The sequence below is a fragment of the Oncorhynchus tshawytscha genome, linkage group LG09 (genome assembly GCF_018296145.1).
Source record: "Oncorhynchus tshawytscha isolate Ot180627B linkage group LG09, Otsh_v2.0, whole genome shotgun sequence".
Lineage (NCBI taxonomy): Eukaryota > Metazoa > Chordata > Actinopteri > Salmoniformes > Salmonidae > Oncorhynchus > Oncorhynchus tshawytscha.
In genome coordinates, this window is record NC_056437.1 from 65251178 (window position 1) to 65267374 (window position 16197).

Genomic DNA, 16197 nt, shown 5'->3' on the forward strand with positions numbered 1-16197 from the left:
TAAAAGGCCGCAAAAAAAAAATGCAGTATCGGTTATCGGTATCTGTTTATTTTTTGACAAGGGAAATATTGGATGTCATATCGGTGCATCCCTAATTATAACAATGGATCATAATTTGCAATCGTCTGAACACTAAGCATATCAGTAATGTCCTTTGCTTGGCTCTCTCATCTCTATATGTCTTCCCCCCCTTCCTCTCTCCTCCCTCTCTCCCCTGCTCATTCTACAGTGTGGGCATTGGGATCAGTTTGCCCTTCACAAATCCTAACTTTAGTAATTAAGGTGGAAACACTAAAGCTGACCATAGATCAGTGTCCAGTAGCAACCTCCTCCTACTCAATGGGCTCTCCTGTCGTTCCCTTGCACCCTACAGGAGTTCTTTTATGAGATCTCCATGCCAGAGCTGTCCAATAAGACTCTGGAGGTCACTGTCTGGGACTACGACTTGGGGCGCTCCAATGACTTCATAGGTGAGACTCTTCACTTTGCACACATACGCACGCACACACACAGAGCGAGAGAGATGGCGAGAGAGACACATCCCTATGCCCAGAGGGCACATCCCTATGAGAAGCATTGGGCATTGGGACATTGAACTCCTGAAAGGTTCCCATGGTGACACTGTTTATCATGTTTACAGGTGGAGTGTGCCTGAGCTGTCACTCACAGGGAGACCCCCTCCGTCATTGGATGGACTGCCTTAAGAACAAGGGTCAGAGGGTGGAGCGCTGGCACGTACTGACCAATGAGCTCCCAAGATCCGTGAGTCATGAGTAAGGCCACACCTCTACTAAGACACAAGGCTCAGTCACAATTCTTCACCCTTGTCCCTTTGTTGCACACTTCCAGTCTTTAATATGTCAACGTTGGAAACTCCCTCAAGGCAGGTGTGGAGAATCGGGATACAGATCAAATCATCCCTCTTCCCGCCTACCACCTAGGAATTCCTAGAGATCTGAGAGGATTGGATAGATCAAAAATACTGAGGAAATTCCACCTAGCTTATCAGAACGCAAGGGGGAAGCCATGACCGTATTGATCTGGATCCACTTTAAACCTTTCAGATCTACTGTAGTGCCTAGGTGGTAGGGGGTATGGGTTGATTTGGAACTCAGTGAACATGAACCATATCTAGGCTCTCTCTAGAGCCCTGTTTATACCTGGTTCAAACATGCGTCCCTCCTCCTGATATTTTTCTGAACTTGTCTGTTTACACTTAGAAGATCTGATCACAATCAGATAGCAAAGCGTCTTTTAATCGTCTACACCTGTCTAAACATGTGGGCACAATCCAAATGTTGACAGGATTAGGACAAAGGACACATGTTAGCACCAGGTATAAATGGGGATGACTTGCCACAGGATAGGATGCACTACCTGTATGTTTCGATGTCTATAAGGGTGATTCAAACCAACACACCATAACACACCCTGGAGAAAATGCATGCTGACTATAAGTCATTTACACTACAAGGCCTGGATGTTATTAAGCACAACTCCTTCATGCTATGGAATAGACTAGTGGTGGTGTTGATGATCCCTTCAAGTTAGATGAGAGTTTCTTTGATTATTTGAATCAGCTGAGTAGTGCTCGGGCAAAAACCAAAATGTGCACCCCTTGGGGTCCAGAGGACCGAGTTTGGGAAACGCTGGGTTAGATGGAGATGTTTGAGAGTGGGATGGGGAATGCGGTTCTGGTTGCCTTACGGCCTCTTGTCACTAATGTTGACATACACAACTCAACATCATACCTCCAATTTTATCGGATTTCATCTGCACGTTTTAGTCTACGGGCTCTTTTACTTCTCTTGTTCAGCTGATTTGATTGATTTCCATATCTTTCATGGTTATTTTTTAATAACAAATTGATGTCTATGTTGGTAATAATATGCCTATGCTACACAAATACCGGCACACAAATATCTAACATCAGATATCCTGTTTGTGTTGTTGACATTTTAACCCAAATGGAGCCCTATTCCCTACATAACCCTATGGGCCTTGGTCAAAAGTAGTCCACTACATAGGGAATAGGGGGCCATTTGGAACGAACACATTCACTTGCATCCAAAACATGACATACACTGATATTATGACTACAGAAGTTCTTCCATGTTGTTGCATGATGCAATACAGTATTGACAAAAACAAGTTGTCCCCTCCCTAATATAACTATCCCCAGCCCCCCCAAAAAGTATTTGATCAAAAAAGTATTATTATTATTACTTGATTTATTATTGAGGTGATTTCCCTGTATTGCTATTTTTGTTTTCTGTCATGTTTCTTATATTTGTCTCTTAATGCACGACTGAATGTGTGAATGTGGGTTTTTACTGACGTTTCAATGGCTGTATACAATTATCTTGTTGTGCTTTTAACAATTGTTGTTCTTACATTTATATCAGGTGTTTTGTGTACAATATGAAAATACATTTGGAATGCACTACTGTATAAGTCTGACTTGGTTTCTATTTTGTGAGATGGCTTGCCTGAGGGAAATGCAGTAGTCACTCAGTGCTACTGAACAGTAAAATAGCTCACGTTTACCCCCTGGTGGTTCAATGAATACATTACGCATTTTCAAGTGTTAGTAATTTAGCTGACGCCCTGGCCATGTTAGACGGTCCTTGCTATCCGCCATTCTTGGGATGTACCAACTCTGACATTACCTCATTGAAGTTTAAATTTACAATGGTTACGATTAGTTAAGGGTTAAAGTTAGGGTTATGGGTTGGGGACGTCCCAAGGATCCCAGGTAGCACTAACTTTTCAACTTACCAGAACAAGTATCAAGCAAGAATCAATAAGACACTGTTGTTTTTTTATGTGACAAACTTTTAAATTAAAGGCAACTGGAAACATGAATGAAACAGCACACATTTAAAAATAAACCCATTTATTGTACATTGTACACCATGATGAGACTCTAATGAAGGCATCCTAAGCCGGTTTGTGTCTCTCTAAATAAAATCCTCAGTTCAGTGCAGACAAGGGGTGCTCATTTTCCTTTAATTTTCCTGGATAGTCACCTTATGAAGTGTCCTGGGGTAAGGAATGTGGTTTTGGACTCCTAAACCACACAAGTACAACTCCAGTCCTTAGATTCTGCACTGCATTGTCAGTGGGTTTCGGGTTCCTGCTTTTAACATCATTAATCAGTGTTTGTTATTGGACAAGTTCAAATAGTTTCACTTAATTTCCGTTTTATGCCAAGTCAACATGACCCCGGTTTTTCTTGCAGGTCTAGATCCTAAAAACATATATATTTTTTTAAGATCAAAAACAAGCAGACACTGACTGTGGCTCTCAAGGAATTGTGTTCGACACCAGTGTCTTCAACCTATGGTTCATCATCTGCAGTTTCCAAGGACAGTAGGCTCCACCCCCCGAGTCACAAGCAGGAAGTGGATCAATACTACAACACAGCAAAAGTAAATAACCTCCCTGTAACAGACTGACAGACAGGGCCCCGCTGCCCTTTGGACGGGCTGGTGCACAAACACACATACAGTAAGTTAAAACACACACGCACAGTAATAAAAAAAATAAAAAAAGTCTACACACACACTTGCTGCTTGCTTAAGGTAGTTCATCACATCTGATGATGACTTCAACTACTCCTTGTGGGATCGCTGATGACTGCATTATCAGAAGCGGGATGCACACTGTCTGCCACAGACAGAGTACACAAAGACCTGTCCCGTTGAAGCCGGTGCAGCCACGGTCATACACACCCCTCCATATGTATTTGGACAGTGAAGCTAAAATAAAATGTGTCTCTTATACTCCAGCATTTTGGATCAGAGATTTTCCCACGTGTCCGTTTTACCGTTTATAAATTAAAGCATTTTGTGGTATCCAATTGTGTTCCATTACGGCAACTCCCCAACGGGCTAAGGAGAGGTGAGGATCGGACAAACACGCCGCTTCTTATAAACACCCGGAAGTCAGCCGGACCAATGTGTTGGAGGGGGACACCGTTCAATTGACGACCCTAGTCAGCTTGCAGGCGCCCAGTCCGCCACGCGAAGACGCTAGAGCAAGTTAAGACTAGGAATCCCCTGCCAACCCTACCCTCCCCTAACCCGGACAGTGCTAGGCCAATTGTGCACTGCCCTTGGAACTTCCGGTCACGTCAGGCTGTAGTGACGCCCCTCTGCACGTTGGGTGAAGTGCCTTAGCAGGATGCGCCACTCGGGAGCTCCGTGGCAAAGAAAAACATCTAAAGGCTTTATATAGCGCTACTTAAATGCTTTTACAAATCATAATTATATGTCAATCTATAAATGGTTTATTAACTTACATTTGGCAATAAAATCTACAGTGGGAATTGTTATGTCACCCTTTATACACCACTTATAGTATATGACATAGGCTTATAGATCATTTGTGAAGCATTTATATAGCGTTTATAAAGCCTTTATGTACGCTATAAAAAAGTCTTTATAGGTTGTACTGCCCTCACCCAATGTCCGACACATGAGTCCTGATGTGTTTGGTCAGCTTAGCTGCCTCACTGAAAGCCTTGCCACACAGGCTGCAGGTGTGGGCCCCGCCTCCGGCAGGCCTCATTCCATTGTGAACGCGCTGGTGCTTCCTACACGTGTAGGCGTCCTTGAAGCTCATGCCGCAGACAGGACAGCCGTACAGCCGCAGCTCCGTGTGAACGCGCCGGTGGTTCCTCAGTGTGCCATCGTTGTTGAATCGCTTGCCACACAGTGCACAAACGTACGGCTTCTCCCCTGTGTGAATGCGGAGGTGGATCTTGAGGCGTGACACGTGGCTGAATATCTTACCACACTGAGGGCACGGGTGGGACTTCTGATCCCCCCTGTTGTTTGTTTGTTGTTGACCCCTGTTGTTTGTGGACCTGTTTATTTGTTGATGACCCCTATTTGTTGACCTATTTGTTTGTGGTTGACGTCTGGTTTGACCCGGATAGAACAGGGAGGTCAAGGGACCTACGGTACTGGTGGTGTCCCCGAAGTCTAGTTCTGGCCCTGTTGTTACACAACCATCGCTGCCAATCTGACGGAAAAAGCCATCTGGGATCATGGCCGCACTAGCTGATACCAGGTCAGTTGGGACGCCCGAGGCAGAGGCACCATACCTGCTGCTGTCTGCAACCACTGATTCCAGGTCAGCGCTCAGGTCTGAAACAGTGTACCTGGTTTCAACAGTGGCTGGTCCAGGGTCCGAACTGGGGTTTAGTTCACCACACCCCATCTGAGCAGATACTGACCCCATGTCAGTAGGGATAGTATCACTAGGCTCTGTTTTGATGCCCTCAGAGTTATAGTGTAAAACCACTCTGTCCACGGGGCATGATGTGCTGCTGAAGGGATTTGCAGAGGGAAGCAGAAGCTGGTCGTCTTCTTCGTCCAAGTCCCTTTTCACGGACGGTGGAGCTACTACTGGGGTGGTAGCTGATGTATCGGTCTGTTGTGAGGACAGGGTATGTGGAGAGTTACACAGACTCTTCCACTCGGTGCACTCTGTGGGTAGCTGGCTATGTGTGGCAGGCATCTTATCCTGGTTCATTACCATGTGGTTCTGGGTCTGTGTAGACTCCAGGTCTGGACCCTGGTCGGAACTCCACTGGTGCTGCCCAGACATAGAGAGAGAAACAGGCCTGGTCGAGACTGGATGGACAGACCAACAAACAGACAGAAAAGAGAGAGAAATCAGCTTGATTCCATTCACACAACTACAGAAGCAACGATCCAAACATGAGTTTACAGGCATTTTGTAGGATGAGCTTGTTTGGGTAATGTGATCTACTGGGCTTTAGACTGTCCAAATGCCCCATATCATAATATTCTAGAAAAACCTGCATCCTCTCCCCTTTATCTACACGCAGTGAAATAATTGACAGATGAAAACAGTATAGGCAACAGAGGTCATCTGGCTTTCACTTGTTCTCAGATGAGTGCAGACAATAGACGAAGAGCCATTGGCATCGTCACCTGCTGAACATTCCGTTCCCGTGTCGAGTCCAACTTCTCGTAACCTTCGTTTTAGGACTTCATTCTCTCTCTTCGTACGGGCAGTCTCCTCCTCGAATTCTGACACTGTCCCCCCGACCACCTCCAGTATCTCATCTACAGCCACCATTAACCGCTCGGTGAGGTAAGCATTCAAAAGCTGTAGTTTAGTCATTTTCTAGAAATGTAGCCTGCCCAAAATATTTGTTAAAATCCACTGAAAGCCTACTAATAACGACCCAAGCTAGACTGTTTTGTAAACATATCCGCGGAAGCATTCACTTCCGGGTTATTTGACTCTACCGACGCTACCGTAATTCGTGAAAAAGGGGAGGCAAGAGTTTTATTAAAGGGATTTTCCACTTAAATATGTTAGGTTTGCACCCTTATTAGTGTGTATATTAATATCATCTGGCATCTTCCTTTTGGAAATAAACAACCTGAAAGATGGTTCAAGTTTAATACAAAAGAAATACAGAATCAGAAATGTGATTTTAATAATTAAATGGACTGATTTAATTAATTTTCACAAACACACACTCTTCAATCAAGCTGGAAACATCAGCCACGATGACATTATCCATTAGTTTTCTACTGCACCGTTTTTATTAATCCCAATAAATACATTTAGGAAATATTCCTATTGCCTAAACACTTCAACTTTTCACAATCCCTTCATGTCGTCCTGTGTTTGAAATGGTGCAGCCGATTCAGTAGTAGCTGATTAGTTCGCGCATTGACCTCCTCATGTGATGAGCTGCCCTGCATCTGTCAGGTGTGTGTTCAGGTGTACCCGCAGGCCGCTGGCCACAGTGAAACTCTTGGGACACTGGACACAGCGATAGGGTTTCTCCCCAGAGTGAGTCCGTTTGTGCTTCTTCATCGTGTCTCCGTCACTGAAGGTCCTGTGGCAGTAGGGGCAGCTGTAGGGTCTCTCACCGGTGTGGATCCTATAATATAGAAATAACTTTTAAAAATATGTATAAAAATAATAGTATATAAATGGAGTGAAGAGACTTTAACCCAACACCTAGCAACCTCGTCAAGAGGCTTGGATTTTTGGGCGTAAAGGCAAAGGTGTTGGATTGACAGTCGCTGGTCAGAGCTACTGCCTAGATTCGCTACAATATACAGTGAGCTACAAAACTATTGGGACAGTGACACAGTATTTGTTGTTTTGGCTCTGAACTCCAGCACTTGGGATTTGAAATCGACGCCACCTTACTGGCCACCCTAGACCCACTTCAGTTTGCATACCGCCCCAACAGGTCCACAGATGACACAATAGCCATCACACTGCCCTATCCCATCTGGACAAAAACAATACCTATGTAAGAATGCTGTTCATTGACTACAGCTCAGCATTCAACACCATAGTACCCTCCAAGCTCATCATCAAGCTGGAGGCCCTGGGTCTCAACCCCTCCCTGTGTATCTGGGTCACTGACTTTGACAGGTCGCCCCCAGGTGGTGAAGGTAGGAAGCGACATCTCCACTTCGCTGACCCTCAACACTGGGGCCCTACAAGGGTGTGTGCACAGCCCTCTCCAGTACTCCCTGTTCACCCACGACTGCGTGGCCATGCACGCCTCCAACTCAATCATCAAGTTTGACGACGACACAACAGTAATGGGCTTGATCACAAACAACGACGAGACAGCCTACAGGGAGGAGGTGAGGGCACTCGGAGTATGGTGTCAGGAAAACAACCTCTCACTCAACGTCAACAAAACAAAGGAGATGATCGTGGACTTCAGGAAACAGCAGAGGGAGCCTCTATCCACATCAAAGGGACAGCATTGGAGAAGGTGGAAAGTTAAGTTCCTGGGTGTACACATCACAGACAAACTCAAATGGTCCACCCTCAGACAGTGTGGTGAAGAAGGCACAACAGCACCTCTTCAACCTCAAGGGGCTGAAGAAATTTGACTTGTAACCCAAATCCCTGACAAACTTTTACAGATGCACAATCGAGAGCATCATGTTGGGGTGTATCACAATCTGGTACGGCAACTGCACCGCCCTCAACCGCAAAGCTCTCCAGAGGGTGGTGCATTCTGCAAAACGCATCACCGGGGGCAAACTACCTGCCCTCCATGACACCTACAGCACCAAATGTCACAGGAAGGCCAAAAAGATAGTCAAGGACAACAACCACCCGAGCCACTGCCTGTTCACACCACTATCATAAAGAAGGCGAGGTCAGTACAGGTGCATCAAAGCTGGGACCGTGAGATTGAGAAGCAGCTTCTATCTCAAGGCCGCTGCTGCCGACATTGAGACCCAATCACTGGACACTTGAATAAATGGATCACTAGTCATTTTAAACAATGCCACTTTAAATAATGCCTATTTAATAATGTTTACATATCTTACATTACTCATATCACATATAAAATACAGTATATACAGTGGGGAGAACAAGTATTTGATACACTGCCGATTTTGCAGGTTTCCCTACTTACAAAGCATGTAGAGGTCTGTAATTTTTATCATAGGTACACTTCAACTGTGAGAGACGGAATCTAAAACAAAAATCCAGAAAATCACATTGTATGATTTTTAAGTAATTAATTTGCATTTTATTGCATGACATAAGTATTTGATACATCAGAAAAGCAGAACTTAATATTTGGTACAGAAACCTTTGTTTGCAATTACAGAGATCATACGTTTCCTGTAGTTCTTGAACAGGTTTGCACACACTGCAGCAGGGATTTTGGCCCACTCCTCCATACAGACCTTCTCCAGATCCTTCAGGTTTCGGGGCTGTCGCTGGGCAATACGGACTTTCAGCTCCCTCCAAAGATTTTCTATTGGGTTCAGGTATGGAGACTGGCTAGGCCACTCCAGGACCTTGAAAGGCTTCTTGCAGAGCCACTCCTTAGTTGCCCTGGCTGTGTGTTTCGGGCCGTTGTCATGCTGGAAGACCCAGCCATGGCCCATCTTCAATGCTCTTACTGAGGGAAGGAGGTTGTTGGCCAAGATCTCGCGATACATGGCCCCATCCATCCTCCCCTCAATACAGTGCAGTCGTCCTGTCCCCTTTGCAGAAAAGCATCCCCAAAGAATGATGTTTCCACCTCCATGCTTCACGGTTGGGATGGTGTTCTTGGGGTTGTACTCATCCTTCTTCTTCCTCCAAACACGACGAGTGGAGTTTAGACCAAAAAGCTATATTTTTGTCTCATCAGACCACATGACCTTCTCCCATTCCTCCTCTGGATCATCCAGATGGTCATTGGCAAACTTCAGACGGGCCTGGACATGCGCTGGCTTGAGCAGGGGGATCTTGCGTGCGCTGCAGGATTTTGCTCTCTTCAGGTCATTGACCAGTTCCTGCCGTGTAGTTCTGGGCTGATCCCTCACCTCCCTCATGATCATTGATGCCCCACGAGGTGAGATCTTGCATGGAGCCCCAGACCGAGGGTGATTGGCTGTGATCTTGAACTTCTTCCATTGTCTAATAATTGCGCCAACAGTCGTTGCCTTCTCACCAAGCTGCTTGCCTATTGTCCTGTAGCCCATCCCAACCTTGTGCAGGTCTACAATTTTATCTCTGATGTCCTTACACAGCTCTCTGGTCTTGGCTATTGTGGAGAGGTTGGAGTCTGTTTGATTGAGTGTGTGGACAGGTGTCTTTTATACAGGTAACGAGTTCAAACAGGTGAAGTTAATACAGGTAATGAGTGGAGAACAGGAGGGCTTCTTAAAGAAAAACTAACAGGTCTGTGAGAGACAGAATTCTTACTGGTTGGTAGGTGATCAAATACTTATGTCATGCAATAAAATGCAAATTAATTACTTAAAAATCATACAATGTGATTTTCTGGATTTTTATTTTAGATTCCATCTCTCACAGTTGAAGTGTACCTATGATAAAAATTACAGACCTCTACATGCTTTTATAAGTAGGAAAACCTGCAAAATCGGCAGTGTATCAAATACTTGTTCTCCCCACTGTACATGTGACATGAGTAATATAAGATATGTAAATTGTGGAATTGTTTAAAGTGACTAGTGATCCATTTATTAAAGTGTCAAGTGATCGGGTCTCAACACTGTATATACTGTATTTTAAGCATTTCACTAAACTCGCATTAACATCTGCTAACCATGTGTATGTGACCAATAAAATTTGATTTGAAATGATACAATGACTGAGGTTAAAGCGTAGACTGCCAGCTTTTAATTAGAGGGTATTTTCATCCATAATCAGGGGAACCGTTTAGAAATTACAGCACTTTTTGTACATAGTCCCCCCCCATTTTAGGGGACCAAAAGTATTGGGACTAATTCACTTATATGAGTATTAAAGTAGTCAAAAGTTTAGTATGTGTGCCCCTATTCCTAGCAATGATTACAGCAAGCTTGTGACTTTACAAACTTGTTGGATGGATTTGCTGTTGATTTTGGTTGTGTTTCAGATTATTTTGTGCCCAATAGAAATGAATGGTAATGTGTTGGAGTCACTTTTATTATAAATAAGAATTGAATATGTTTCTAAACACTTCTACATTCATGTGGATGCTACCATGACTACGGATAGACCCGAATTATTTGTGAATAATGATGAGTGAGAAAGTTACAGATGCATAAATATAGTCATCCTCATTCAGGACTATCCGTGGTCATGGTAACATTCACATGACTTCTACTCCTTTTGCCACGGGGCAAAGAGAAAACGGTTTATAGTTTAACAGCTAATTTCCTTCAATTCTACCCTTTTTGCCATGTGATGGAGATAATGGTTTTCAGTTTTAAAGTGCATTTCCTGCCATTCTACACATTTTGCCGTGACTTGTTAATGTGACTTGTTAATAATACCTGAGTGAGGGTGACTGACAAAATCAATGGGGGCTACCTGGAGGTCAGGACCCCCGGGGCACGTGGTCGGTAGTCGGCCATGATTACTACACGTTTAGATCGCTTGCTAGACTAATTTAAAACAGCTAACCGACATGGCTAATTGAGTGACGGTCAGTGATGACATAACAAGAGAAGAATTGCTGACGCACGTCCAAATTTCGAACTTGCACCTTGTGTGTTCGACTATTTTAATTCTCAATAGTAAGTTGAGACTGCGGTGCTTATGGTGCTTATGCCTGGAGCCGGCCCTGGTGATAGGGATGAACCAGGTAATCAACATTCAATGAAGGACAAGTTGTCACAGGGCTCCAACCTATATAGCCCATACTACCACACTTGCCCAATGCCCAGGCCCATGACCCAGCCACATTGTCAGTACTTAGCTTTTATGTAAAGATTGACGGCGGTTTAGAAACATATTATATTCTTATTGACCAAAACATTTATTAACTCCAAAATGACACCATACATTATTTACCATTCATTTATGTTGGGCACAAAATCATCTGAAACAAAAATGAAAACAAACAGCAAATGCATCCAACACATTTGTAGAGTCACAAGCTTGATGTAATCATTGCCTGCTAGAAATATGTGACTAAATACTAAGCTTTTGACTACTTTAATACACATAAGTGAATTTGTCCTGATACTTTTGGTCCCCTAAAATGGGGACCATGTACAAAAAGTGCTGTCCTTTCTAAACGGTTCACCCAATTAAAGCTGACAATTTAACATCATAGTGATTGTATCACTTCAAATCCAAAATGCTGCAGTACAGAGACAAAATAACTAAATGTGTCACTGTTCCAATACTTTTGGAGCTCACTGTATAATAATACAACTTGTGAATGTATGCCAACCTCAGGTGCCGTCTCAGGTTGCCTCTCTGGGTAAAGCTTTTGGAGCACCAGGAGCAGCGGTGGGGCCTCTCCCCCGTGTGGATGCGGTGGTGGCGCCGCAGGTCAGCCGACTGGGCGAAGGACTTACAGCACCAGTCACAGGCGTAGGGCTTCTTGTACTGGAGGTGGAGGTGGAGGCTGGCCGCCTGGCTGAAACTCTCCCGACAGCGGGTGCAGCGGTGTGGGCGTCCCTCCTGGTGGTCGGTGGGGGTGAAGTTGTTACTCTCGTCGTATGGCAACACCCTCTCCTTGGGCCCAGGCTCTGTTTCATATGTTTGCTGGTCATGTACGGGTGTGTTATGGAGCTCCGAGATGTCCATATCTGGAAGGTCTTTGAAGCCAGTGTCGCCTGAGAGTTCATGGTTGTGGGGTAGTGTTATAGGACGACCTGTGTAGTCTGAACTGGATTGAGGTTCATGGTTGGTGAGGTTCACTGTGACGTCACATTCCTTGGGTTCCATTTTGATCCGTCCCTGGATTGGGTCGATGGGAGCGGACTTCTTTCCCTCTGTCCTAAGGACTGGCATTTCAGCCTTGGCTGCTCCAGTTGTTGTGGCACAGTGGGCATTGGAGGAGAACAGAGATGGGGCCAAGGACGAGGCGTTTCCAATACCCTTGGGTTCTGGGTCTGAGTTGTGTTCAGTCTTTGGGATTGCCTCCCCTGGACTGGGCTTCTCCTCTACTCTGACTGTTTCAGTGTGTCCCTGGTTTGGTCCTGTCAGACCCCCATCCTTACCCAATACTACCTGGCTCTGTGTCTGTAGCCCTCGTCTGTTGACCTGGCTCTGTGTCTGTAGCCCTCGTCTGTTGACCTGGCTCTGCTGCAGGGGCTCTGGGTCATGTTCCTGACTGGGGCTCTGGGTCATGTTCCACTCTTGCTCACAGAGCTGCTGCTGCCCAGAGAGAGAAAGGCTAGTGGATCCTGCATAGAAAGAGGGTGCAAATACAAAGTGCTGTCATTAAATAAGTATGACATTTAGTAGATATTTATGACATTGTAATTAATCATGCACTACTATTAGTTGTTCGTTTTTGCTGCGAGGGATATTCGGAATTCGGGCACTTCTCGCGAGCCAACGTAACGTTACTGTCAATCGTCAACAGACAGTTACTTTGGGTGACGTCTAACTAGTTGACAGGTTGCCAATTCATTTTTGCATGACCATTAAATTAGCATTATCCAACTAAATGTTCTCACGCCAGTCTGTCTCCGCCAAGAGTAGGATGTCCCGGAGCTGTCGCCGCAGGCTTTCATTTTGTCTCTTCGCGCTTTCGTTCTCTCTCTTCGTCCTAGCCGTCTCTTCTCGGTACTCGGCCACTGTGTCCCCGACCACGTCCAGAATCTCCCGCACCACTACCGTTAAACGTTCTGTCAGGTAAGCATTCAACAGCTGCAATTTGGTCATTTTAAAGACGTAAAATAGTGCAGAATATTGTCTCGTCTCTCTCTCAGCTGATGTTGTGATTTTATTCTTCGTTTGTTGGTAGTTGGGTGACTAGGAAGTGTGTATGTTGTTTTATCGCCACCTGCTGTTTGGGAAGTGAAATGTCTGTCTTGTTTATGTTGAGCCACAAGGGGGAAGTGCAACCATTTACAATTTCCTCTGAATCAGTAGTTTTATAACATGAACCCTCAATCCTGGTCCATCCCAACAACATCTGATTCAACTACTCAACTAACTTATCATTCAGCCCTTAATCAAAAAGGTAGGTCTATGAACAGAAGCCCAAACACAAATAAGACTAAACAGACAGACCTATTGAAGCCAGCAGATACGCTACAGGACTGTTTTGCCAGCACAGACTGGAATGTGTTCTGGGATTCATCCAATGGCATTGAGGAGTATACCACCTCAGTCACCGGCTTTATCAATAAGTGCGTAAACGACATCGTCCCAACAGTGACTGTACATACATATCCCAATTACAGGCAACAATCGCACTGAGCTAAAGGCTAGAGCTGAGCAAGACCTTTATACAGGTCAACATTCACAAGGCCGCGGGGCCAGACGGATTAGCAGGACGTGTACTCAGAGCATGCGTGGACCAACTGCCAAGAGACTTCACTGACATCTTCTACCTCTCCCTGACCGAGTCTGTAATACCTACATGATTCAAGCACACCACCATAGTCCCTGTGCCCAAGAAAGCGAAGGTAACCTGCCTAAATGACTTCCGCCCCATAGCACTCACGTCAGTAGCCATGAAGTACTTTGAAAGGCTGGTCATGGCTCACATCAACACCATCATCCCGGAAACCCTAGACCCACTCCAAAGGAACACCTATGTGAGAATGCTGTTCATTGACCACAGCTCAGTGTTCAACCCCATAGTGCCCATTAAATTCATCACTATATTAAGGACCCTGGGACTAAACACCTCCCTCTGCAAATGGATACTAGACTTCCTGACGTGCCGCCCCCAGGTGGTAAGGGTATGCAACAACACGTCTGCCACGCTGATCCTCAACAAGGGGGCCCCTCAGGGGTGCGTGCTTAGTCTCCTCTTGTACTCCCTGTTCATCCACGACTTCGTGGCCAAGCACAACTCCAACACCATCATTAAGTTTGCTGACAACACAACAGTGGTAGGCCTGATCACCCACAACGATGAGACAGCCTATAGGGAGGAGGTCAGAGACCTGGCCGTGTGGTCCCAGGACAACAACCTCTCCCTCAACTTGAGCAAGACAAAGGAGATGATCGTGGACTACAGGAAAAGGAGGGCCGAACACACCCCAATTCACATCGAAAGGCTGTAGTTCCTTGGTGTCCACATCACCAACAAACTATTATGGTCCAAATACACCAAGACAGTCGTAAAGAGGGCACGACAACTTATTTTCCCCCTCAGGAGACTGAAAACATTTGGCATGGGTCCACAGATCCTCAAAAAGTTCTATAGCTGCACCATCGAGAGCATCCTGACCGGTTGCATCACCGCCTGGTATGGCAACTGCTCAGCATCCGGCCGTAAGGCGATACAGATGGTAGTGTGTACGGCCCAGTACATCATTGGGGCCAAGCTTCCTGCCATCCAGGACCTATATACTAGGCGGTGTCAGAGGAAGGCCCCCCTAAAAATCAAAGACTTCAGTCACCCAAGTCATAGACTGCTCTCTCTGCTACCGCACGGCAAGTGGTACTGAAGCGCCAAGTCTAGGTCCAAAAGATTCCTTAACAACTTCTACTCCCAAGCCATAAGACTGCTGAATAATTTAATCAAATGGCGACCTGGACTATTTGCATTAATCCCCCCCTCCCCTTTGTTTTTACACTGCTGTAACTCGCTGTTTATTATCTATGCATTGTCACTTTAACCCTACCTACTTGTATAAATTGCCTCGACTAACCTCTACCCCCGCACATTGGCTCTACCCCTTGTATATAGCCTTGTTATTGTTATTTTATTGTGTTACTTTTGTTTCATTTATTTGTAAATATTTTCCTAACTTATTGTCTTAAAACTGCATTGTTGGTTAAGAGCTTGTAAGTAAGGCTTCAGGTCTCAGGAAAGGTACTCATCACACTGGCGTAGTAGTAGGCATATTTAATGAAACTCAGGTGAATTACAGGTCAATATGATTAAAGACGGGATCTCTTTATCTTTGATAGAGAAATTGGCGTGCTCAGCTCAAACGTTTTGTCATCCAAAAAATGATTTGGGTGCTGGGTGCCAAAGGCTTATGCTGGAAGAAAGAAATGCATCTGTTTGTTTTGATCACTGCTGCTAAAATATAAGACATTTAAACTTACAGAATATTTCCTTTCTTCAAATATAACTCCTTATCTTTGCCACGTAGCAGGGAGCTATATCAACATCAACTCTCTACTCCTCTGCAACTCTTCACTGGGTCAATTGCAGGCGGTGGCTCTCCTGGGAAAATGCAGGTAAGTACAAAGGAAAGTGTCTAGTGTCACCTGAGTGTCTAAGAAAGGTTAATAACAGTAGCTACATTTGAAGAAAAACACCCAAGAGAATTCAGACACTGGTAACTGCACAGAGTGAGCCACTGCCAGCCTAGGCCCTCCACCAAACCCCTTGCGACTGGGATTTGGTCGTCTGGGCTTGCATCCCAAATGGTACCCTATTCCATATTCACTGCTTTTGACCAGGGCCCAACGGCACTACATAGGGTGCCATTTGGGACACATCCCGGGTCTGCCTCTAGTCTTCCTGTGGTATCCATGTCAGGGCTTTATCGGGAGACGAAGAGGTGCGTGACCCTCTGGACTGGACTGCCATCCTCCATGCAGGAGAGGAGATGCAGATTGTGTGGGAGAGGCTGCAGTCCCTTAATCGGATTGATTGATTAGATAATTCAGTCAGAGAAGCAAATGAAATCCCTGAAGGTTAACTGTAACCTTCTCTAAATGTCTCCTCTACTCTCTTTAACTCTCTCCCTCTCTCTTGACTCCCCTCTTCTCTGTCCCTCTCTCCCT

General features: G+C 45.2%; 3 protein-coding genes across 4 annotated transcripts in view; 1 reads left to right on the plus strand and 2 right to left on the minus strand.

The window, feature by feature from the left end:
- doc2a (double C2-like domains, alpha) overlaps positions 1-2859 on the plus strand; it is a 51837-nt gene extending 48978 nt beyond the window's left edge. For both annotated transcript variants that reach the window (XM_042327242.1, XM_042327241.1), the window contains exons 10-11: positions 374-470; positions 641-2859. In XM_042327242.1, coding sequence (XP_042183176.1) covers positions 374-470; positions 641-777 — 234 coding nt within the window. In that variant the 3' untranslated portion in view covers positions 778-2859. The remainder of the gene's footprint in view (positions 1-373; positions 471-640) is intronic.
- A 20-nt stretch (positions 2860-2879) lies between these two features.
- LOC112258400 (zinc finger and SCAN domain-containing protein 22) lies at positions 2880-6275 on the minus strand. Its single transcript, XM_024432755.1, has 2 exons — positions 5967-6275; positions 2880-5642 (listed from the first exon to the last, which is right to left on the minus strand). The coding sequence occupies exons 1-2, from the start codon at positions 6157-6159 to the stop codon at positions 4462-4464; spliced, it is 1374 nt and encodes a 457-aa protein (XP_024288523.1). The 5' UTR covers positions 6160-6275; the 3' UTR covers positions 2880-4461.
- A 182-nt stretch (positions 6276-6457) lies between these two features.
- On the minus strand, positions 6458-13257 carry LOC112258402 (zinc finger protein 239). Its single transcript, XM_024432759.2, has 3 exons — positions 12954-13257; positions 11717-12677; positions 6458-6934 (listed from the first exon to the last, which is right to left on the minus strand). Exons 1-3 carry the CDS (start codon positions 13159-13161, stop codon positions 6730-6732), a joined length of 1374 nt encoding a protein of 457 aa, XP_024288527.1. The 5' UTR covers positions 13162-13257; the 3' UTR covers positions 6458-6729.
- Between the last annotated feature and the right edge of the window lie 2940 nt (positions 13258-16197).